Source organism: Harmonia axyridis, chromosome 2 (genome assembly GCF_914767665.1).
Source record: "Harmonia axyridis chromosome 2, icHarAxyr1.1, whole genome shotgun sequence".
NCBI classification, from domain to species: Eukaryota; Metazoa; Arthropoda; class Insecta; order Coleoptera; family Coccinellidae; genus Harmonia; species Harmonia axyridis.
In genome coordinates, this window is record NC_059502.1 from 3,951,582 (window position 1) to 3,975,149 (window position 23,568).

Consider the following 23,568-nt stretch of genomic DNA (forward strand, 5'->3'; position numbering starts at 1 on the left):
GATAACCCATTTCGATCTCTTTTTCTGAGGAACTAACAAGGGTAGTATTCATTTTTGGCCACCTTCTTTTGTTTTTGAGTTATAAGCGAAAATTGGAAAAATGGCGATATCGAAAAACTTTTATATCTCCGCTAATACTGATGATAGAGCTCTGAAATTAAAACATTATACAGGCTTTTTTTACGTAGAATCCAGTGGCGTGCTCGTCTTTCCAAAAGGGTTTTTAATTACGAAGCTATGACCCAAAGTTATGTTTTTTTAAATAGGAACACTAGATTTCTGTGCCATTTTTTTAAAGCTTAATTTTTCCTGATTTCAAAAATATATAACATCGTATGCTTTGTATCAAAATAAATAACAGAAAAGAAATATTGGGACTCTTAGATAAAAAAAGGTTTTTGACCATTTTCTGTTATTTATTTTGATACAAAGCATACGATGTTATATATTTTTGAAATCAGGAAAAATTAAGCTTTCAAAAAAGGGCACAGAAATATAGTGTTCCCATTTAAAAAAAAACATAACTTTGGGTCATAGCTTCGTAATTAAAGACCCTTTCGAAAAGACAAGCACGCCACTGGATTCTACGTAAAAAAAGAGCCTGTATAATGTTTTAATTTCAGAGCTCTATCATCGGTATTAGCGGAGATATAAATGTTTTTCGATATCGCCATTTTTCCAATTTTCGCTTATAACTCGAAAACAAAAGAAGATGGCCAAAAATGAATACTACATTTGTTAGTTTATCAGAAAAAAGATCGAGAATGGGGTATCAGATTTTGTCTATCTCCTCTGGTTTAAAAGTTGTAGTGCTAAAACATCGAAATTTGCCCACCCTGTACAAATTTGCGCCGACAGCGCCATCTACGCCCGGTAAGACAGGAATCTACCCTTAGCATGCTTAACAAAACAATCAGTTTACCTCACCTTGGTGCTGTCCGCGGAGCCATGGCTTAGGGATTTGTGGTGCGAGTGATGCGCTTCTCTTGGCCGACACGGGGACGCGCTACGAGACGACGCCTTGCTGTTGGCCGACGCCTGTTGCGTCGTCAGGTGCAGGCTGTCCATTGCCACCGGGAACGTCTGCAAAAAAAAAAAATTGGTTAAAAAAACTAAGACCGACAACAGTCGAAAGAAGAAGAAGAACAACCTCGTCGTCGATGACCATCACGTAGATACCCATTGCTGTCGGTTTTCACTAGAAACTGGAGAAGATTTAAACGTGCTACTTTGCACGCAGATCGCAGAGGTCGACTGAAACGCATCTCCTTACTGTCAAGATGAAAAAGTTGGGTGTCGCGTAGCAAAACAAACTGATTCATAGCTGCTAGTTTCGATCTTTTTTCTTAACAAGTTTAGAATTAGTCATATCGAAAGGAATAGTTAATGTACGATGCAGATAAAAGAGACGTGATTGACAGTGGTCTTAAAAATTATCACGTCTTCAGTAACGGTGAAGAGATAACCAGAATTATCCCGATTTTACACAAAAGGTTGTTTCCTAAAGGTATTTAAACACTTTAGGATGGAGATCTATTAGCAACTGAATCGTTGAAATTCTTCAGAAGAAACTTCCGGGATTCTGTGCTGGACGCTAATTTGCCAAATATTTACTTAAGATCTGATCTTTTAGTGTTTATGAAGGGTGCTGCAACAGCGCGCGCCACTGATAGGAAAGAGATAAGAATCTCATTTTCTCTAATTCCAGTGTCACCGCCACGAAGACCGGCATACCAGACATTCTGCCGGGGCGCAAAGTTTGTTGAAAAAACAAGACATAACGGATGTTTTTTTTTCGAGGTATGTAACTTTGAGTTGGCATTACTGTTCAAGATGGAGACCAATTTAATAGCTGTCAAGTGATTTATTCTCAGTTTGGTTTGTCAATTCATCATGAATAGACTCACGCCTGAACAACGCTTGCAAATAGTGCAATTTTATTTCGAAAATAATGGTTCTGTGCGGAATATGTATCGCGCACTACGTCCATTTTATTTTGTTTAGCGATGAAGCGCACTTCTGGTTGAATGGCTACGTCAACAAACAAAACTGCAGCATTTGGAGTGAAGCTAATCCTCAGGTCTATGTCGAAACATCGTCACATCCAGAAAAACTGACTGTTTGGTGCGCTTTATGGGCAAGTGGAATCATTGGTCCGTACTTCTTCAAAAACGATGATGGCCAGAACGTTACACTCAATGGTGATCGGTATAGAGCCATGATTACTAATTTTTTCATTCCTGAATTGAACAACTATGATTTCCAGGAGCTGTGGTTCCAACAAGACGACGCAACATGTCACACAGCTCGTGCCACAATCGATTTATTGAAAGACACGTTTGGTGACCGCCTAATTTCACGTTTTGGACCTGTGAATTGGCCATATGCCAGAAATTATATTTAAAATGTAATGCCACAAGATTATCTTGCGGATAAATAAAATTCATGTCAATCGAATCATCCATTGTTGTTTTATTGCAATTTAAAGTTCTATAGCCCAAAAAAAAAAACACCCTTTATATTGCATAACGTTATTCGACTGATTGAGTTCAGAAATGATGAGAAAACCTCCTCAAATCTAAGAAAAAGGTCTCTTTCACCAAGAAAATACTTCTTGCCACAATTCGATCCAAACGATGATCAAATTGAACGAATTGTGCTTGCAAAAGCTTGACCTCAAAAGAATGCTCCAGGCAAAGAAAATCGGCTCTAATGAAGAAGTGATTGATTCGAAAGCAAAGGCGAATCTTTCTACAGAAAAAGTATTGCATATTAGAAGAGAAAAAGCGGTTTAGTTAGTGGTTAGGACCGGAACTATTGAGTGAAGTGTTAATGATAACACATCAATAAGATTTGCTTTGGGCGCCATTTCTACTCTCATAATAGATAGTAAACATAGTATTTAATAATAAAACAATGCCACCAATCAGACCCTTGGAAACATAAAAAGTGTGACACTAGCCTTTTCAGAATTAATTGAAAATAATAAGATTATTTCCGCAAAAAAGATAACTATGGAATTCATTTCATTTCAGGTCTGAAAATATTAAAACTTTGCCAATTCTTATTGGCGACGCTCTATCATCGATTAAAGTAAGAGAAACAATGACTAATAATTCCAGGAAAAATAATAAACATTATACCATTGAATGTATCATTCTTCTTGACCACTACTATGCAAATATACTTATTGAACTTGGTGTTAAATGCCTGCCTACTGAAGATTACCAACACCGAGACCAACACATCGCACAATTTTCGAAAAGCCAATATAATAAAATAATCACTTTATAACCCAACGCCTACCAGATGCAATAATGCAATCTAGCGGTAAACCATTTATCACATAAGTATTTCCTAAATATTAGCTCTCATATCGGATATATTATCAGATTCCATTATCCTCAAGGTTTAAAGATAAAAAAATTCGGCTTTCATTCGAAATTAAATCCACCGGAGATGGAAGAATTCGATGACACATTCCACAATTGAATGATAAACAAAAAATGAGTCAGAAGATCTACTTGTGAAGTAGGTTGAAAAATCGGTAGATCGGATCTATGAAGAACATAGAATTTTCCAATAATCAAAACACCCTTTGCAGACTCTGAGGAGAATGTAATAGATTTTCATTAAAATGAAATTTGGAATAGCTCGGAAATCCGATCAATGAATCTTGAAGGCTGAAAACAAACTCAATTAAATATATAATCATGAAATTAAAAGGTACATCGATACGATGATATTGAATATTTTTGCAGCAAATTTTAGACCGTGATTGAGTGATAAAGATCCCTTAGATTTATATTTGTTATGAAATTTTACGTGAGCTAGAGGCTAGACCTAGGAGGAGATAAATAATCCAATGTTTAAAATCAACAGTGGTTTTTAACCGCGAAAAGTAGATTTTCATGATAGCACTATAAAAATCATCACAACATAATCTGTCAATAACAGATATGCTTAGAATAAAATCCAACCTTGCTTTTTCAATGGAAGGAATATTATTAAATGATTTTCTTCCAATCGAACAATTATTCATTGCAATTGAATTTGGATTTGAATTACATGAAATTTCGAACAATAAGTCATAAAGTATCCTAGTAACTCTAGGCTAGGCTAGTATTAAACAGAATTAACAAATATTCTAGTAAAGAATTCAAGATACTGATGGATGTTAACTACTATTATTCCACCCAATAAAATCTTATCGCAAACTACAACTCTTAAACGTTTGTGGATAATAAAAATTTGAATATTAATCAGCAACAAGTATTTTTATGATGTTTGATTTCATTTTACACATTTGATAAAGAAAAATATAAAACAATGAAAATGTATAAATGAACTGTACCTATTTGTGTTTCTTAAAATTTGTTAAAGATTTGATCATTGAAATCAGAAACGCTTTTTTTCATCATCTTCTATGAAATTGACAGAAAAAAACAATATATTCTGATTTATTCAATACCAAACCATTTGAAATAGATTATGGTACTTATCAACAAATTTTATGATGGAATAGAATATACGATATTTAAAAATACACTATATTATCTTCAAATGAATTCTAAATGAACTATTCATTATTGATTTGAAGAGTATCATTCATAATAAAGGTATATTGTGAACAGGTTTCAGACATATCAATAGGAATTCATTTGAATGATTCGTGATATTGAAATGCAATGGTAAAAATTAAGTTTTTTCATATAGAAACCTAACTATGTAACTTAATTTCACTTAGAAATGGAATATATATTGCATATCTTCAATTAGATCCAATATTCACATTAATGTTCTAATAAGAGTTTCTTTGAAAGTGAATCATCTAATCCCAAATCTTGTAGTCTTAGTCACCAATCAATTTACTGATAAAAAATTAAGAGAGATGTTTACCTTCCTCCCATTCGACAGATAAAATGTATTTATTATAGGGAGGGTAGAATAATGAATCATAAGAAAAACTGCATACCGTTTGAATGAAGGTCCATTGATTCTTCAAATAACAATTTTCAAATTGCTTCTTAAATAGATATTTATTGTTAGTACTCACAGTTATACTATTTGTTGTATTCTACCCATTGTTCATATAAGAAAGATGCCTGTTCTATTTAACAATCACACATATCAGAACAAAAGCCGGTCCAAATGATGCAGTGATTACTTAACATATTTAATTTTTAGAGTAGAGAGGAAATAAATATAACGTTTTCTAAATCGATTAAGAAAAGCACATCACTGACACTAAGAAAAATTCGTCTTTCACTAAGCAAACGGCAAAACGTCAAAATAATAGAAAACAAAAATCACAGTCCCACTCTTCTGCTCCCACACGATTTGACATTTCATCAAATTATCTCCATGAACTCTGTGGTGCACAGAATTAAATAAACATCTTTGATGTTCAATAAAAAATTAGGCTATTTGATATGTTATATTTATTCACCACCTGATCCTGGAGAAAATTTTTAAAAACAAATATTGAATGATTTTTACGACAATGAATAATTCTTCTTTGTTTCAGTGCCGAATCTCTGACAGTAACAATAATCTATGGTCAGAAAAATACTACTTTGGGGATTTCCCCTAGCTCTTCTAACTTTTGTTATTAATTTATTATATTGTTGTCAATAATTAACCACCCAATTTGTATGGAAAATATGTGCAGCAGTTTTAATAGAACTTACGAATATTAAATTGTTCGACTCTTGAAATAATAAACCAAGGTAGGAAACAAATTTGAAAAATCTCACCATCCAAACGATTGGTCTACTATTTTGCATGTCTCCCCAATATTAAAAAATGTTACTTGGGAGTATTTTTAATTAAGACAAGGAATTTAACTTAGAGATTTTTATTTAAATTCTCACAAAAATAGAAGAGGGGTCAATTCATATTCCTACTTAACTGAGATCATAAATTTAAAAATAATTTTTCAATTCATTATATAAAAATATATAAGTATTTACATACAACCTCAACTTTCGGTTATTATGCACTGTTAGGTGAATAATTTTCAGTGATGTGCCAAAGGTGGCATCAAATTTTGTAAAAGTTTAACTGAACACAACCAGATCTTCTAAATTGCAAAATGTGCTAGGTTTCTCTGAAACCGAATATAACAAATTTAGATTTATCAAACACATTTAGAAGAATTTTGTAAAAGGCCTTAAGTATATAACGTCCATTATTATTAACATAATAATTAATGTTTTTAAAAGTCATGTGCATAGGCCGATTCCCAATCTCTTTCAAATATATCCTGAAGCTGACTTCGAATGGTAGAATGGCTCGAGTTCCTATCAAAAGCTGGATCATGTAAAACAAAAGATACACCAGCGGTATCGATGAAGTAGTCTCCAGACCAGTTTGAAGTTCCAATAAATGCCATATTATCAGTAACCATGTATTTATTATGGTTTACCCGAGAGTTGGGAATTTTCTGTTGGGTTTTGTTAGCTGGAACTATAAATCTGCGTATCTCTACAGATACATGAGGATATGAATTTTCCAAACTTGCTAAAGATTTCAAGAAATTAACTTCAGACGATCTTGATTGTTTCCACAAGCTTATTAACATTTTGATCTTTATTTTATGGTTAATAGCGGCTGTCTTTATAGCATCGTCGATAACAGGCCAGAACTGAAGTTTAGGAGTGTATATTGTTAGTGGTAAATAATCCATCACAGAAATATATATGAATTTTTCAGCATGGTTTATAACATGTAAAAGCCCATCGATGTCGTTAGTTCTACCTTGTGGGTTGAAGGGTTGAGGAGAACTGGTCAAGAATGTGTGAAAACTGTCATTCTTAAAAGTGATATTCATTGGGTTTTGTATGTTGAATGGGGTACTCAAACTGGGTGACCAGTCATCTGGAATTTTCTGAGTTTTTCCCAAGTACCAATAGACATCAAAAATTTTTCCTAGGTCATTTGCTAAGCAAGAACAATTGAAGACGGCAATGCCCAACTCTTTTACTTGCGTTAAAGCTCTCCAGTCCATATTTGCACTACCAATATAAACATGTTTTCTATCAATTATCCAAAATTTCGTATGGAGAACACCACTTCCCATCAATTTAGCAAAATTTAAACTTCTAACTTCAGCTGCTTTTCGTTTGACGAGATACTCAGTATCAATGTTTGGCATTTCTCGTGTTGGGGCATTCTGGGCAATTTTAATAGAAATACCTTTTGTAGTCCCAGCTTTGAGTAAAGCCTGGAAAATTTGTTCGCCCTTATAAGAAGATGGATCGGGATACACTTCTGAATGCCGTAAAGTCCAGTAGAACGATGCTATTTCAATTGTTTCCTGTGCCATATTGATCATACTCAACCATGTATCAAATGTGGATGGATTTTCTATTAACGAATTATTAAATACTAGACCTTCAGGTATACTCTCCACTAATTGCAGTCCACATTGATTTGTACATTGGATCGATGTCTTTTTGTTTAATTCCTGAAGAGCTTTTTCTGTTGCTTGATCCAATACAGGCAGAAGAACCACCAGAAAAATCATCACACACAATATAGAGATTGGAATACATGATGGTCTGCAAAGTTTATGTTTCTTCCAGTTAGAACCTGGATATTCAATTACATCGGTCTGAGTATATTCTTCGGCCCACAAATCAGTCTCATCATTTCCACTAGGTGGATCTATTCCTGCTTTTGGGATTTTGATCAATAACTCGGATCTTAGTTTCATTGTTTTCAAATTTTAACGACACTTTATCTATGCATGTAGAATGATAGTTATAAAGTTTTCATGGTGCTTTGATAAAACTGATTACTAAGCAAATTTTGTTGATTAATTGCACAATATATAAATATCAGGATGTCTGTGATTAATTGATTATTTATTTATAGATAGTTTACGACGTTTACGTTAAAAGGTATGAGTTTGTAACCTAGGTGACAAAAAGATAGACGTATGGTCACAGAAGTATTTTGTTTACCTGTGTGACAAGACTAACAGATGTTCAGAATCAGATAAACAAAGAGAAAAATGTATCATAGATAATCATTTGAAATTCCTAAAAAAATGAGTAGACACAGTGGATTGATTATACTATGATTAGAGGAATTAAAAAATTTCAGGATATACTTGAATAAAATCGATATTTTTTATAACGCAGAAAAATCAATAATTCATTCTAAATTCACCGTGAATTGATTGAAGTTATCATCAAATCATAGCTTTCGCTTACAATTCAACGGTTTCCTGTAGTTTTTTTTTTAAATGAATGTTTAAAAATATCCATCAATCGTAGTTTTTTATCACAGGCGCAGATGCCATCTATAAGTTTATTCGAACAAAAAAATGTTCATAGCTGGCGTGTAAAGGGAAAAATTATAGTTTCCTCTGATAGGATGTGACAACGCCATCCATGGTTAAATGTCCCAACTAGATATCAGTTCAATAACAGTTTCCATCTATGAAGGAAATTGTTCTGAAATTATTTCATAGGCAGCAGCCAGCACCGAAATTGAGAATTTTTAAATCTTGGTCATCAAAAATGAAGTTGTTGAAAATATGCCCAGATTCATCTAGGACGAAATTTTTCCTCTCAAAAAGAATTTTTATTTTCAATTGTGATTGATTTAGTCCGAAATGGGCGAGATCAATAGTTTATCATAAGAAAAGAAAAACAATTCTGTGATTCAATTTTGACATTCGATAATCAAAATAGAACCAATATTTGTTGATTTAAAATGTACAATGATCAAACAAAAACAATGGATTGATTTAAGTGAAAATAACATATAAACTTTTCGGTTTGACTGAATTGAATTACATTTTCAATAATTAAAAATTATGCGTATTATGGCTAATATGAAAATGGGGTCTCAGAATAATAGGAAGAAAGTTCAAGTGAGTGTTTATGTTGTTTGTCACTATCCATCCAACAACCATTTGTTGTTGGGTAAAGAATTAAATTAAAGTGGTTATGGGACACAGTAACAGAACCTGCACATAATACAACTGATTCTGTACAATCTCTAAGTTTCTGAGTGGTCTTACAGAGTCCTATGATAGTCGAGATAGAAAACAATTGAACATTCCCTTTAATTTAATTATAATCTGATACTTATTTAGGTGTCGATGGTAATATGTGAAGCTGAAGAAAAGCGACATCGTTCTGGTGTGAATGCTCTACAGATTGACCCAGTTTTAGACAGGTTGTTTTCGGCTGGTAGGGATTCCATTATAAGGGTTTTTGAACATGAGAGATATTATCATGGAATGGAACATCATACTGATTGGGTCAATGATATTGTTCTTTGCTGTGGAGGAAGGAATTGTAAGTGGAACAATTAGGTTTTTTTTGGACATTCCTATATAGATATAATTTGTGTTGTAGTGATATCTGCAAGTTCTGATACAACTGTTAAAGTATGGAACGCACATAAAGGTTTCTGTATGTCCACACTCCGGACACACAGGGATTATGTGAAAGCATTAGCATATGCCAAAGATAGAGAACAAGTTGCCTCTGCTGGTCTAGATAAATCGATATATTTGTGGGATATAAATACATTGACAGCCCTAACTGCTAGTAATAACACCGTTACTAGTAAGTATACATTAATTAATTGTGTTGTTTTTCTGATGCTGATTCCATTTTTATAGCTTCTAGTTTGATAGGGAGCAATGAGTCAATATATAGCCTTGCCATGAATCCGTCAGGGAATATTGTTGTGAGTGGATCAACGGAAAAAGCTCTGAGGTTTTGGGATCCTCGAACATGTGCCAAATTGTTCAAACTGAGGGGTATGTCGATGATTTATTCGAGGTATTGATTGGTTTTGATCTCAATTTTCCTTTGCAGGTCATTCTGATAATGTTAAGGCTTTAGTTGTATCCAGAGATGCAACTCAGTGTGTTTCTGCAAGTAGTGATGGAACAATCAAGGTTTGGAGTTTAGGTGGACAAAGGTTAGTTGTAGAGAAATATTTCCATGTTTGTCGAAATTTAAGACATAATCATTGAGTAGATTTCACTCATTCATGATTTCATCTTTTGTAATTTAGCTTGAAATTTACTCTAATTAATTAATATATATTGAGATTATGTTTAATTTCATTTCATTGCCAATAAAAAAAATGCGAAATTCTTGAATTCTTCATCAGTAAATGTAACATTCCGAATAATTTAACACCCTTTTGTCTCAAAATTTAAAATATCTCTTAGTAATACCTACAATTCTTCCAGGTGCATTCAAACTATACGAGTTCATTCCGATTCTGTTTGGGCTCTTTTAGCGACAGAGAACTGGACATACATAATATCAGGGGGTAGAGATAAAAAGGTATGTCCCCAAAAAAAGAAAGAAAAATCAACTGAAAATTTTCATGGGTTTATGAATTCTTTTTCAGGTGATAATGACGGAACTGAAAAATCCTCAGAACAGTATCGTAGTCTGCACCGAACAAGCTCCCATTTTGAAGTTGTGTTTTACAGCCGACCAACAAGCTGTTTGGGTGAGTGCTCATTTGTTAAACTTCATACAGGGTGACCCACGGAAGTTATGAAATTGTGATTAAAATGGAAAATTCTAATTTTTTTTCATATCAAAAATGTACCACCCTGTACTACTTGTTCCAAAAATGTCAGGTTTTCGTGGGCCACCATGTATAACACTGACCATAGAAGCTGTTTTAAAATTGCATTTTCAAAAATATTCTTCAACATTCGATTTTCTAGGTGTCCACATCAGATTCCAACATCCGTTGCTGGAAATTGCCTACTGAAAAACATTTCAGAGAAGAGATCCCGATGCCAGATAAGCCAGTGTCTCTAATTCCTGGTGGAGCAGCAATCCGACAGGCTTTTGTACTGAACGATAAAAGGCATATATTGACGAAAGATTCACACGATCATGTCGCTCTATATGACGTTCTGCAGGTGTGTTCTTATTTGTGTTTGTTTGAATCTAGAATTTGGTTTCTGTTGCGATAATTCTTTATAGACCTCATGTTTTTTGCTAATTGCTGCTTCAATAAGAGTGTAACATTCAAAATTTCCTAAAACATTGGTTCCAATTACAAATGAAAAGTAAATAATATTTATTCAGATAATTTTGTTTATTTTTTTCCATAAATATAGGAGCTCATTTATCTCAAAACTATATATATAGAGTTTTCCAATAGGAATCATACAGTTTATAATTGTTTTAATGGCAACACTGTGTATTTTTTTTTGACATTTCTTATGAACACAAATGACATTAGAAATGTCAAAAATAATACAGTGTTGCCATTTAAAAAATATAACCATTTCAAATTGTATAATTCCTATTGGAAAACCTTTTATTCTTGTCACAATCTGCTGTTTGTTCATAAAATATTATGATATAGTTCCTAGATCAACCTGTGTACGTTATTAATTAATTTCTTCGTTTCAATTTCAAACAGGCCAAAAAAATAGAAGATATCGGTCAAGTCAACTTTCAGGAAGAGATAAAAAATCGTTTCAAAATGATCTACATTCCGAATTGGTTCAACGTAGATTTGAAAACTGGGGTTAGTGTCTCCGTAACGGAAAATCGATCAGAAATGAATTTCGACTTTTTTTCAGATGTTGACAATCCATCTTGGCCAAGACGAAGTTGATTGTTTCTCAGCTTGGGTGTCGGCCAGAGATGCCGGAATCAAAGACTGTTTGGAACCAGATTCCAAGGTGAACTATGGGAAACTTCTTCTTCAAGCTTTGCTCGAACATTGGAGAGGTGTTGTACCTGAAACTGACAGCAAAATCCATTTCAGTGTGCCCAAACACATCCCGTTGATTTTAAGGTAAGGATTGAAATCTGCTACAAAAATTTCAGTTAAAATGTTGATAAAAGGTGTACAGGGTGAATATTTTCAAACAGAAATTTAGGTTTAACTTCATATATGAAGGATAATTGAAAGTTTTTTTTTTAGTGAAATTGGTGGTCGAACTCTGTATCGTGTCCCTGTTGGCGAGGCTGGAGGTGATACAGAGAATGCGCTGCTCAATGAAACAGTCCCTAGTTGGGTGACGTCCATCATCGAAGATAATTGTAATGGAAAATTCATCAAGATTCAGTTTTATCTGCAACCACACTCTTCCGTACCTGTTCACCTACTGAAGCAAGATCGTCTCAAAAAGGTAAAATAGTTGATCTGCAAATTTTAATTATACACGGTGCGCCACGACAAGATCTCACAATAAAAATAGTGTTAGAGATAGAGCTATAATGAAATTAATTGTGGCCCGGAATCGGAGTTATCACTTAAAATATATCAAAAAATAGTGTTTTTGCATTTTCAAGGCGAATACAGTTGACTGTTACGTCATCGATGACGTCATTGCGTAAATATATATACACACACCAATGACTCATTTATGCTTTTTCTTCTCATAAATACCTTAACGAAATTTTTTTTTACAGCCTGAAAGACTGGTTGCAAACGATTTTATTCAGTGCAGGAAAGTAGCCGAACACATACTTGAAAAGCTTTTAGGAGATGGTAATTCAAGTCCCCCTGGCGGTGATGGTGACTCGTCACTTTCCAACAGTAACGGGTACAATGTGGATCATATTGAACTCAGCTGCAATGAACAAGTAAGTAGAAAAAGACATAGTTCTGTCGATAATTTATAGCTGAATTAAAAAAAAATTGATAGTGAAAATGTTGAAAAAAGTCTTATTTCGAAATAATGAATGACATATTTTGATTCAGGTTCTGGACCCCTATATGGACTTGAGAACAGTGAAACATTTCATTTGGAAAAGTAATTCAGATCTGATTTTGTCTTATAAAATTATATCTAAGTAAAAAAATAACTAGGATTTAAATGTTTTTGTATATTGTATTATTATACAGAATATAATCCCTTGAACTGCAATTCCTCTTTTGTTTAGAGGTTTATGAAAATTCATTCCAAAACATTAATAGTAATAACATTTGATATATTGTATTCGAAAATCATCATGGTATTTTTTATTTTCACTACATATCATGATTGACTTATATAATTTCCAGTTTATGCATCAGATTGATTGTAATCGAGCGTTTTCTGTTGTAAGAAAGCCTTCCTTATTTTTGTTTATGTTTTTCTAAAGTGATGGGTTATTGGATCTAAATGTTCCTGAACGTAGTATTCGAATTGTATTTTATATAGTGATATTTTTATACTTTGTCATTCTTGTTTATTTAATTACTTGATTGATTATTCTAAGTGCGTTTTGGTGTTATAAATACTGTTTAATTGATATTGTTGAATTGTTCCTTAAAAAATTGATTGACATGAAGTTGAAAAAAGTAAAATGAATTTGCTCCAATATGCTAAAATGAAAATTTTGAATACTTTAATATTTGAATAGAGATTTTTCTTCTTAATGAATTTGTTATTATAGGTATTATAAGTTATTATTATGATGAATAGTTTGAACTCTTTGTAAAATTTGTTGTGTTTATATTTACCTCTAATTCTAAGTTCAAGAAAATAAATATATTGAATTAAGATTGAGTTTATATTGAACTAGTGGACCCAGCAGAAATTTGGCTTTCTTTTAGGTGGCACTAATGATTTCGAATGTAAAAAAAAATTACTTTTGAATGCAATGTTTAGTTGAAATCTGATGCATGCGAGTTTTGAATAACACCCTGTATAACACGTCACTTGATAAGTTAAATTTTTTTTTGTTAGTACCAATCTTCAAAAGATCTGTGTCAAGATTTCGGAACATACAGTTAAGTCTGGATCCAGATATTGAAGGTTAAGTGGCGCTATATTTGTTGTTGTTTAAAAAATAGATAAAACCGAGTTTTAGGTATTGATGAAACACTGTTTTTCATGGAAAAAATATTGTGCAAGCAAAGCACTGGCTTTATAAATATTATTCAGATACAACGGTTAAAAGGATGTGCTTGTAAAAGTCTGACTTTGATCGCGGAAAACGTTATGAGGGTGCAGAAATTAAGAAAAACGATCCCAAATGCAAAAAAAAAAATTTTTCTTTTACTAAGACAATGCTCCTTTTTACAAATTGATGAAAATCTTGATCAAATTAAACAAATTGCGCTTCCAACTGCTTGACCACCTTCAGTGATTATTGGTTTTTTGCAGATCTCAAAAGAATGGTCCAGAGAAAGAAATTACTATTAGGTTTTAATGGATAAGTGATTACACATCAAAAGGCAAAATTCGTCGCAAAAAAACGCCTGGTTTTTCATATTCTCTGATAAATCATACTCTATGATAACTTAAAATGTTAAGGCGGTTTTGTGAGACGAATTTCCGTCTGTATCTAATTCAATCATGATCTTGCAGAGTTCGTCGTAATAAAACGCCTTATTAAAATATTCTATGATTTGGCATAAATGTCTAAGGCGTTTTTTCGCGACGAATTTTTCTTTTGAATGTGACAATTTTCCAGTTTGTGCGTCACGAAAAGAACGCCTTTGCGTGCATATACAAAGACGATTCATTGAGTTGTGAACAATAGAATTTTCGTTTTAAATTTGTTCGGATTGTTCAAGGGTTGTTATAATTGATGATTGTTATTCAGGCAGATGCTCCAGGAAAAGTAATTAATGATGACTCTTTTTAAAGCAAAGACGAATCTTTCTTCAGAAAAAGTATTGAAAAGTTAGAGGAGTATTGGAGACATGTATGACTCTGAAAGTGACGAATAAAGTCGAATTTTTAAAGAAAAAATGTGTTTTCAATTTTAAAACAGAAAGGTGTTTTTACTGTTTAGGCTCGGGACTTATTGAGTGAAGTGTTTGTGGCCTCCAAGAGTGCAATTATGAGATATTGAGTATTTTACGTTTGTGCGCATGTTCAACGCGCACCTTTTCATATAGAAATTCTGACCATCTACCTCTGAACTGAACACCAATATGCAGCATTTCAATAAAATCGTTTAAGAACAGTAGAAGTTAACGCTGTTATAAATATATGCAGACACAGACTGACAGTCAGACATGAAATCAAACTCATCTAGGATATTTTTAAATGCATTAGGAAATTCTGAAATCGGACACCCAAATAGTTTCCATCACGAAAGTGATCACAAAATGCTTCATCTTCCTCCCTAAGACTAGGAAGCAATAATAAATCATTATCAAAGTTTGTTATTGAATATGCACGTTTTCAAAACGAACCTGTGACAATCTAAGCGGGCAAATTTCAATCCATTATTAGAGATAATAAACAAAAATTGCATAGTACGGAACCCTAAGCGACCTGTTCATCGTTGATATTCGCCAGATTCGATCATAATTTATTGACCTCAATTGAAATTATCGTTTAATCTGCTACGAAATATAAAAAGGTAATACTCGGGTATACGACTGTCCAAAACGTGATATGTTAAATAAAATGTCAGAGGCCGTAGGCTAGGCCACAAGGACAGGAGACGGTAGGCGATAACAATGAAAGACGTTTTGTGAGGCAACCAGATCATCCAGCCGATGAATATTTTACTGAACCTATTTGATTTATTTCAGGAATTTGGATCGAAGAGATCGATCAACTAGATAGATGCTTATAAAGTAGGTACACTGGGGAGAAGTGTTGAGAACGAATTGATTTATTATTACTTCCTAACAGGCTAATTGATGAGTCTACCATAGTAAAACAAATTTTTTGGCAAAATTCGTTTTTATTATTGAACATAGTTGCCTTCGAGGGCGATACAGCGATTATAGCGATCTTACAACTTTTCGATACCATTTTTGTAGTACGATTTGTCTTTCGCTTCAAAATATGCCTCAGTTTAGGCGATTAAATCTTCATTAGCGCAAAATTTGATATGTGACACGCGGCGCATTGTCTTGATGAAACAACATATTTTTTTTTCTTCAAATGGGGCCGTTTTTCAACGATTTCATTATTTAAACGATCCAATAACGCTATATAATAATTGCTGTTGATGGTCTGTTCCTTTTGGAGGTAATCGATAAAAAAAGGGTGTTTTTTTTAGAGCTATAGAACTTTAAATTGCAATAAAACAACGATGGATTATTCGATTGACATGCATTTTATTTATCCGCAAGATAATCTTGTGGCATTACATTTTAAATATGATTTCTGGCATATGACCGCCACGGCTGGCTCGGATGTAGTCCAATCTGGACGTCCAATTTTCGATGACTTTTTCCAACATTTGTGGCCGTATATCGGCAATAACACGGCGAATGTTGTCTTCCAAATGGTCGAGGGTTTGTGGCTTATCCGCATAGACCAATGACTTTACATAGCCCCACAGAAAGTAGTCTAGCGGTGTTAAATCACAAGATCTTGGAGGTCAATTCACAGGTCCAAAACGTAAAATTAGGCGGTCACCAAACGTGTTAATCGATTGTGGCACGAGCTGTGTGACATGTTGCGCCGTCTTGTTGGAACCACAGCTCCTGGACATCATAGTTGTTCCATTCAGGAATGAAAAAGTTAGTAATCATGGCTCTATACCGATCACCATTGACTGTAACGTTCTGGCCATCATCGTTTTTGAAGAAGTATGGACCAATGATTCCACCAGCCCATAAAGCGCACCAAACAGTCAGTTTTTTGGATGTAACGGTGTTTCGACATACACTTGAGGATTAGCTTCACTCCAAATGCGGCAGTTTTGTTTGTTGACGTAGTCATTCAACCAGAAAAGCGCTTCGTTGCTAAACAAAATAAAATGGACGTAGTGCGCGATACGTATTCCGCACAGAACCATTATTTTCGAAATAAAATTGCACTATTTGCAAGCGTTGTTCGGGCGTGAGTCTATTCATGATGAATTGCCAAACCAAACTGAGAATAAATCACTTGATAGCTGTTAAATCGGTCGCTATCTTGAACAGTAATGCCAACTTAAAGTTACATACCTCGAAAAAAACACCCGTTATTATACCTTGCGCATCCCAGAATACTGCTGCCATAACCTTGCCAGCTGACTGTTGCGATTTTGCTCGCTTTGGATTCGGTTCATTGTGTGCAGTCCACTCAGCTGACTGTCGATTGGACTCCGGAGTGAAATGATGGAGCCATGTTTCATCCATTGTCACATATCGACGCAAAAATTCAGGTTCATTGCACTTAAACAGCTTCAAACACGTTGTTGCTTTTGATCGATTGTGAGCTCGCGCGACACCCATTTTGCACACAGCTTTCTCATGTACAAATATTCGTGAATGACATGATGTACACTTTCAGATGATATCTTTACAATGTCTGCTATCTCGATCAACTTCACTTTACGGTCATTCAAAATTATTTTGTGAACTTTTTTGATTTGTTCGTCGGTGACTGCCTCTTTTGGGCTTCCACTGCGTTCGCCGTCTTCGATGCTTATTTCACCACGTTTAAACTTAGCATACCAATCAATGATGGTTGATTTTCCTGGTGCAGACTCCGGAAACGTGCGAAAAGTGTGTCTAATTTGACCATTTACACAAATCAACAGTCAAAAACATACTAACCTATTGAAAAAAAAGCAAACTAATAATTATTGTCATAAGGCGCGTATTTTTAAAAAAAATATACAACCCTTTTTTCGTCCAGTATAGTAGGTATATAACAAATTCCTTGCAAGAATAAATGAATGCTTATTATAAAATTCACGTGGCCAGAAGGGATACGCTCATTCTGTTTTCTCAAGATGTAATTGACTTTTGACTCCGATTTTGTTGCGAGAATATTCTGAATCTGAATATCTGATGGGAACGGAATTGTTACATCATATTTCGAAGGGAAAAAAATTATACAGCGATTAGTAAAAGGTGGGTGTATGTATATCAGATTACAACAGTTGATACGATCTGTTGAGGCTATGCTTTGCGTTTTGAATATTGTTTCCAATAACATACCCTTGAAATCGAAGAACATTAACCACTCTGGAATTTTTGGAATACATTTCAATTATCTAAAAGAAGTGGGTATCGTCACCAGGGTATGAAAATACGCTCTATTAGTGATGACGTCACAAACCGCCATTTTAGTTCTCCTGTCAGTGTTCGGAATCCAAACAAACAAATTGTCATTCAAATGGCGCCGTCGTTGCCAAGAAGTTATTAGTGCCAGAGATGGAAATACTAGCCAATATTGTTTAACTTGTTTCTTTTCATTTTGTTTCGTTTTTTCGTTGTTAAATTTTGGTCTTCATATTCCATAAAATCATGTTATGCTATAAAATTGTGTTTCTTGAGTAAAAGGAAATGAGGTGAAAAAAAGGATAAGGCTAAAGTATGAATTTAATTGCAATTTAATAATGTAATTGTTACACTTTACAGAGTGTCACAAATTTGATGAAAAAACAGGCTATAATTTCGACACCCGGTATTTGTAAAATAGAAATTTTTATGCGGATATGGTTTTCACAATAACGTTCAGAAAAAATAATCTGTAATTCAAGAAGAAAAAAAAACGATATTTACCAATGTTTGCAACTTTTTTCTTTGTTGAGAGAAAATTGTGGCTGCGACACTAGAATGCGAGCTGCAAAAATTCCTAAAATCTCACGTTTGCGGTAGCTGAAATTTGCATAAGACAATTTAAAGATCAAGCTGGATCTACCTACCAAATTCTTTCAAAATCGGCGGAAAATTTCAGAAGTTAAGGCTATTACAAAATATGTGCGGACACACAGTCCGACAGACTGACACAAAACTAGTTGTTCAGGAGGTTGAAATGTATTTTTCGATCGGATATCTACAAATCGGAAATCAAAAATGGATTTGCTATTTAACATCTGTAGTTTCCAAAATCACAAGGAAAAAATATTGAAATACCATATTTATGTACTCCTAACGGGGAAATTCTCAAAAATTATTCTCACAAGGGACCACTTGTTTTTTTGCGTATTAGTCAAACTTTGATATCCATTCATTTCTCTGGCGCTTCTGCGATGACTAGATTTATTTGTAGTTTGTACGGTGTACAAAGTAGTACATTCATTTTATTCATTCTTTCTCTTTACGAAGCATATAACGGGTGGTTTTTTTCGAGTTAAGTTTCGGTTTAAGTTGCCCTTACTGTTCAAGATGGTGACCGATTTAACAGCTGTCAAGTGATTTATTCTCAGTTTGGTTTGGCAATTCATCATGAATAGACTCACGCCTGAACAACGCTTGCAAATAGTGCAATTTTATTTCGAAAATAATGGTTCTGTGCGGAATACGTATCGCGCACTACGTCCATTTTATTTTGGTTAGCGATGAAGCGCACTTCTGGTTGAATGGCTACGTCAAAAAAACAAAACTGCCGCATTTGGAGTGAAGCTTATCCTCAAGTGTATGTCGAAACACCGTAACATCCAGAAAAACTGAGTGTTTGGTGCGCTTTATGGGCTGGTGTAATCATTGGTCCGTACTTCCTTAAAAACGATGATGACCAGAACGTTACAGTCAATGGTGATCGGTATATAGCCATGATTACTAACTTTTTCATTCCTTAATTGAACAACCATGATGTCCAATAGCTGTGGTTCCCACAAGACGGCGTAACATGTCACACAACTCGTGCCACAATCGATTTAATGAAAGACACGTTTGGTGACCGCCTAATTTCACGTTTTGATAAATAAAATTCATGTCAATCGAATAATCCATCGTTGTTTTATTGCAATTTAAAGTTCTATAGCTCTAAAAAAAAACAACCTTTACAACAGTAGAGGGCAGCACTGTACGACGACTTTCACGAAAATATAATTTTACCTCTTTCGTAATGAGTTTCTTAACGAATATTTTAAAAATATATCAGTACTTTATACAAAGTACATATTATCATCAAATTTTTTGCGAAAAACGAAAAGTTGAAAACCTCATAAAAATCTGGGATCTGTAAGAAGGAATAATTTCGTTTCGAACTGAGCAAACCACATGGCGGTGTTCCCTCCCGAGTGCGCTACCCAAAATGAAAATTTCCATGAAACAGAGCACCCTCAGGCAAATCCTGTTCCTACCGAAGATTCACCCTGACCTATAAACTAATAAGCGCACAAAAATTTTGGGATGACCCTGATCCGTTTCTACACAAATTAGCGCTGTCACTCATCAGGTACTCCTATGACGAAATGAAGAGGAATTCAGTCCATTTCACGTATAATATCATTAATAATGCTACGTATAAACGAATTCCCAGGTGAACAATCACAAACCGTGGGTGATGTTCAATGTTCGTCTTGGGCAATTATACACGGTGTTCAGCTTAATTGTTCTATTTATCTTATTTCATAACACCGGCAAAGATGATATTTCGCTACAGTCTAATTCAAGGGTGCTGTGGGTAAAGACGAGTCGGAAAATATCTCTCATACTCACTTTTATCGTTTACTAAACGCCAATTTCATAATAGCGAAAAAAAAATTGAAATGTGAAGGTTTCGAGTCTAGGCCGGACACGATTCTTCCTAATACGTTCCCGGAACTTCTTAACCTGTCGTTTTTGCTTTTTTTATTCGGAATAATTAGGGTTTTTTTAAGCGCTTCTTGCTTTTGAACATATACATTTTGTCGGCAGTTTTTCTTATACAGGGTGATTCACCAGGATGGCCTATTAGACGTTTATGGAAAATTATTCATAAGCTCAAGGACTTCGAAGTTCATGATGGTATTATAAAAGTTGATATTAATTTAAATAAAAAGCAACCTCTCAGAATGTATCGCATCCGTAGACTGGACAAGTCCAGGTGAACGATCATCGTGGGCCACGAGGATTTCCATGAGGAGTTCCAAGGGCCTGTCTCACGCTCAGGAAGCGATACTTCGACTCATCGTCGAGGTTGCAACCACTCTCAATTTGAGTTGAGAATGTGTGAAGATATACTACAGAAATGATCCTGTGAAGTATGATCTTAATTTTAAAATTTCAAAATTTTGGCGTCGTCACCATGAATGGTGTGGAAGAACTTGGTATAGTTAGTCCACTAGCGACATCCGTGACGGAATGAATCAAGCTTGTATTTGGAACGCCATCTGTAGTTAAGCAAAGATGATATTTCGCTACGGTCTAATTCAAGGGTGATGTAGGTCAAGATGAGACGGAAAATATCTCTCATACTCACTTTTATCGTTTAGTAAACGCCAATTTCATAATGGAGAAAAAAAAATTGAAATGTGAAGGTTTCGAGTCTTGGTCGGACACGATTCTTCCTAATACGGTCCCGGAACTTCTGAGCCTGTCGTTTTTAGGGTTTTTTAAGCGCTTCTTGCTTTTGAACATATAAATTTTGTTGGCAGTTATTCTTATACAGGGCGATTCATCGTGATGGCCTATTAGACGATTTATGAAAAATTAATCATAATTTTGAGCTAAAAATTTGCATATTGGAGTTTGAGACAATACTCTTCTTCCCTGAAATATTTTAAGATCTCTAAAACTTTCGGTTATACCGGAAACAGACTACTACTTCCTTATTTCAAATGACACACCCAGTATATTATTGTATCATTAGATAGCTCTTTTGATGACAATTTCGGCAATATGCCATACCTTGGGTAAAACTCAACGGTTCATGAGTTAATGGGATTCTTATAAAAAAAATGGTGGAGATGAGGACTCACATTTTTTTGAATATTTCGGCAGAAGAAGCTTTTTTCAAAAAAAATTTTTCTTTTTCGTTTTAGCAAATACGTTGTATTATAATCCTCTTTGTGGTTTGATCAAAAATGTACAGGGTGTCTAGAAGAAGATCTCGAACTTGGACAACTCAAATTCATCAAAACAGAATTTTAATACTACGTATTTTCAAAATTGAAAAGAAAACAAAAATTTCGGAAAAGCTTTCTCTGCCGAAAAATTCACAAAAATGCGAGTCCTCATCGCCAGTATTTTTTTCATAAGAATCCCATTGACTTAGAACTGTTGAGTTTTTACCCAAGGTATGGCATATTGCCGAAATTGTAGTCAAAATAGCTATCTAATGATGCTCTAATATACAAAGTGTCCCATTTGAAATAAGGAAGTCGTAGTCTGTTTTCGGTTCAACAGGAAGTTGTAGAGAACTGAAAATATTTCAGGGAGAAAGACCATTGTCTCAAACTCCAATCTGCAAATTCACAGCTCAAAGTTATGATTAGATTTCCGTAAATGTCTAATAGGCCATCTCGGTGAATCACCTTGTATTTCGTAACATCTTTCTTGCTATTTTATCAGGTCATGCAATGATAGATGAGAAAAATGGTTACCGGTTTATTTTAAATGTTAGTACTGTATTTTGTAGATCTTTTGCCCTTCATGAGAGAAGCTGATCATAAGACTCTGGTTCTTAATTATAGGTTGTTCAAAGTAGACATAGCGATAAAAGCTACAAATGAATCATAACCTTTGAGCTGGGGAAGAATTTGAATAGTTTTTGTAACTACTTTGCAGCTAAAGTCGCCGTAGTGTTTCAAAAAATTTTTGGGGTATACACACATTTTTTACTTATGGGTTACAATGATTGGCAGCGAATGGTTTGTCTAGCGTATAGTTTATATGATATATTTTTTCACTAATTTTAATTATTTATTAATAATTTAGCTATTATTAATATTTATAGATATATTCCTACAATTTGAGTTCTATCAACTACTGGTTTACTTATTACGATTACATTACTTACTTTCGATCATTTCTACTTAATATTGTTGTGATAACTGCACCCCAGAGTTATTATTTGAAACATTATATTTTCCACCGCCTCGTATTATCTCCGAATTATTCCTTAATTTTATTTTTTCCAGGTTCTCCAAGGCTTTTGCGTGATTATTCTGGAGTCAATATAGCCTTATAATAGTTTGGAGAACCTAGTACTGTTAATTATTACCCAACAGCAAATGGTAGGACGGTCCCCTGTAAACCAGAAAATTTCTGTCCAGTCCGAGGCTCGAACCCCCAATCTTCAGATTGGAAGTAAGCGGTCTTGATAACTAGACCAACCGACCTTGTTAATATGTTGAGGGAAAACTTAATATAAGCTAAAATCACGGTGACCTAGAGTTTAACCTTGAAACTTTAGGTATATGTAAGCTAATTTTCTTAGTTTTCAAATACAAGGTGTCAAATTTCGACTGATTTTGATGAACTTGGTATATTGTGCGGTACCAAGTGTCATAAAAATAAATTTATTAGTTTCAGTTACGTAACAGAAGGGTTAATCATGTTGATATTAGAACAAATAAGTGTACCTACTTCACAGTTTTCTTTTTCGAATGTTTATTCCTTTTAATGGCTAAGTCAATTGAAGATACCAAATACAGAGGTGTGTGTCTACGTCCACTAACAACTCGAAATTGTTCATATGACTTGGCCGCCTAGATAGTCGGATCTAACACCCCTAGATCAAAAATTTATGACTACCTCTCGTTTCTCGCCATAGAAAGAGGGAAATATCTTTTACGCGAAGAGCGGTACTAGACAAAGGAGACAATGACGTATACCATTACAATAGTTACAACTAGGACAGCGATCCCTCAGTCTCTCGGTACTGCACCGGCAAAGTATGAATTATTTTTCATTCAAGGATCCGGACGAGCGGTGCATTGAAATCGACATTCTTCTGTTTTTGCGTGAGTGAATATCCTTGATATTTACATTCGGATGAACCTTCCT

General features: G+C 34.3%; 3 protein-coding genes and 1 non-coding gene across 11 annotated transcripts in view; 1 reads left to right on the forward strand and 3 right to left on the reverse strand.

The window, feature by feature from the left end:
- The window catches only part of LOC123672700 (transmembrane and coiled-coil domains protein 2), a 32,779-nt gene extending 27,442 nt beyond the window's left edge, over positions 1 to 5,337 (reverse strand). For 4 of the 7 annotated variants that reach the window (XR_006746345.1, XM_045606935.1, XM_045606934.1 and 1 more), the window contains exons 1-2: positions 1,151 to 1,198; positions 928 to 1,083 (exon numbers count right to left, since the gene is read on the reverse strand). Coding sequence is in view for 5 of the 7 variants with exons in the window: in XM_045606935.1 (XP_045462891.1) it covers positions 928 to 1,083; positions 1,151 to 1,183 (189 nt within the window). In the remaining 2 variants the exon portion in view is untranslated. Of the gene's footprint in view, positions 1 to 922; positions 1,084 to 1,150; positions 1,199 to 3,143; positions 3,332 to 5,056 lie in introns of those variants that run through there. The other 3 variants (XM_045606937.1, XM_045606936.1, XM_045606940.1) reach the window with 3 other exon arrangements.
- Positions 5,338 to 5,579: 242 nt separating this feature from the next.
- LOC123672699 (WD repeat-containing protein 48 homolog) lies at positions 5,580 to 12,886 on the forward strand. 2 transcript variants are annotated; one of them, XM_045606933.1, is made up of 13 exons: positions 5,580 to 5,729; positions 9,110 to 9,314; positions 9,375 to 9,587; positions 9,644 to 9,784; positions 9,843 to 9,948; positions 10,226 to 10,322; positions 10,390 to 10,494; positions 10,718 to 10,918; positions 11,428 to 11,535; positions 11,591 to 11,808; positions 11,938 to 12,145; positions 12,429 to 12,602; positions 12,721 to 12,886. In XM_045606933.1, exons 2-13 carry the CDS (start codon positions 9,116 to 9,118, stop codon positions 12,814 to 12,816), a joined length of 1,866 nt encoding a protein of 621 aa, XP_045462889.1. In that variant the 5' UTR covers positions 5,580 to 5,729; positions 9,110 to 9,115; the 3' UTR covers positions 12,817 to 12,886. The 2 variants fall into 2 exon arrangements, with proteins under 2 accessions (XP_045462889.1, XP_045462888.1); XM_045606932.1 differs by lacking the exon at positions 5,580 to 5,729 and adding an exon at positions 8,695 to 8,884.
- On the reverse strand, positions 5,842 to 8,001 carry LOC123672701 (5'-3' exonuclease PLD3-like). The gene has a single exon (XM_045606942.1). The coding sequence runs from the start codon at positions 7,715 to 7,717 to the stop codon at positions 6,218 to 6,220; it is 1,500 nt and encodes a 499-aa protein (XP_045462898.1). The 5' UTR covers positions 7,718 to 8,001; the 3' UTR covers positions 5,842 to 6,217.
- A 7,737-nt stretch (positions 12,887 to 20,623) lies between the features above and the next one.
- On the reverse strand, positions 20,624 to 20,832 carry LOC123674297. The gene has a single exon (XR_006746642.1). It is a non-coding gene; the product is annotated as a small nucleolar RNA U3 (small nucleolar RNA).
- Between the last annotated feature and the right edge of the window lie 2,736 nt (positions 20,833 to 23,568).

Bases quoted from the DNA above. Each gene is read 5' to 3' on its own strand.
- LOC123672699 (XM_045606932.1), top strand. From the start codon at position 8,828: ATGCGTATTATGGCTAATATGAAAATGGGGTCTCAGAATAATAGGAAG. The intron at 9,315-9,374 runs GTAAGTGGAACA...TTTGTGTTGTAG, and splicing joins TTGCTGTGGAGGAAGGAATT to TGATATCTGCAAGTTCTGAT. The intron at 10,323-10,389 runs GTATGTCCCCAA...ATTCTTTTTCAG, and splicing joins CAGGGGGTAGAGATAAAAAG to GTGATAATGACGGAACTGAA.
- LOC123672701 (XM_045606942.1), bottom strand. From the start codon at position 7,717: ATGAAACTAAGATCCGAGTTATTGATCAAAATCCCAAAAGCAGGAATA.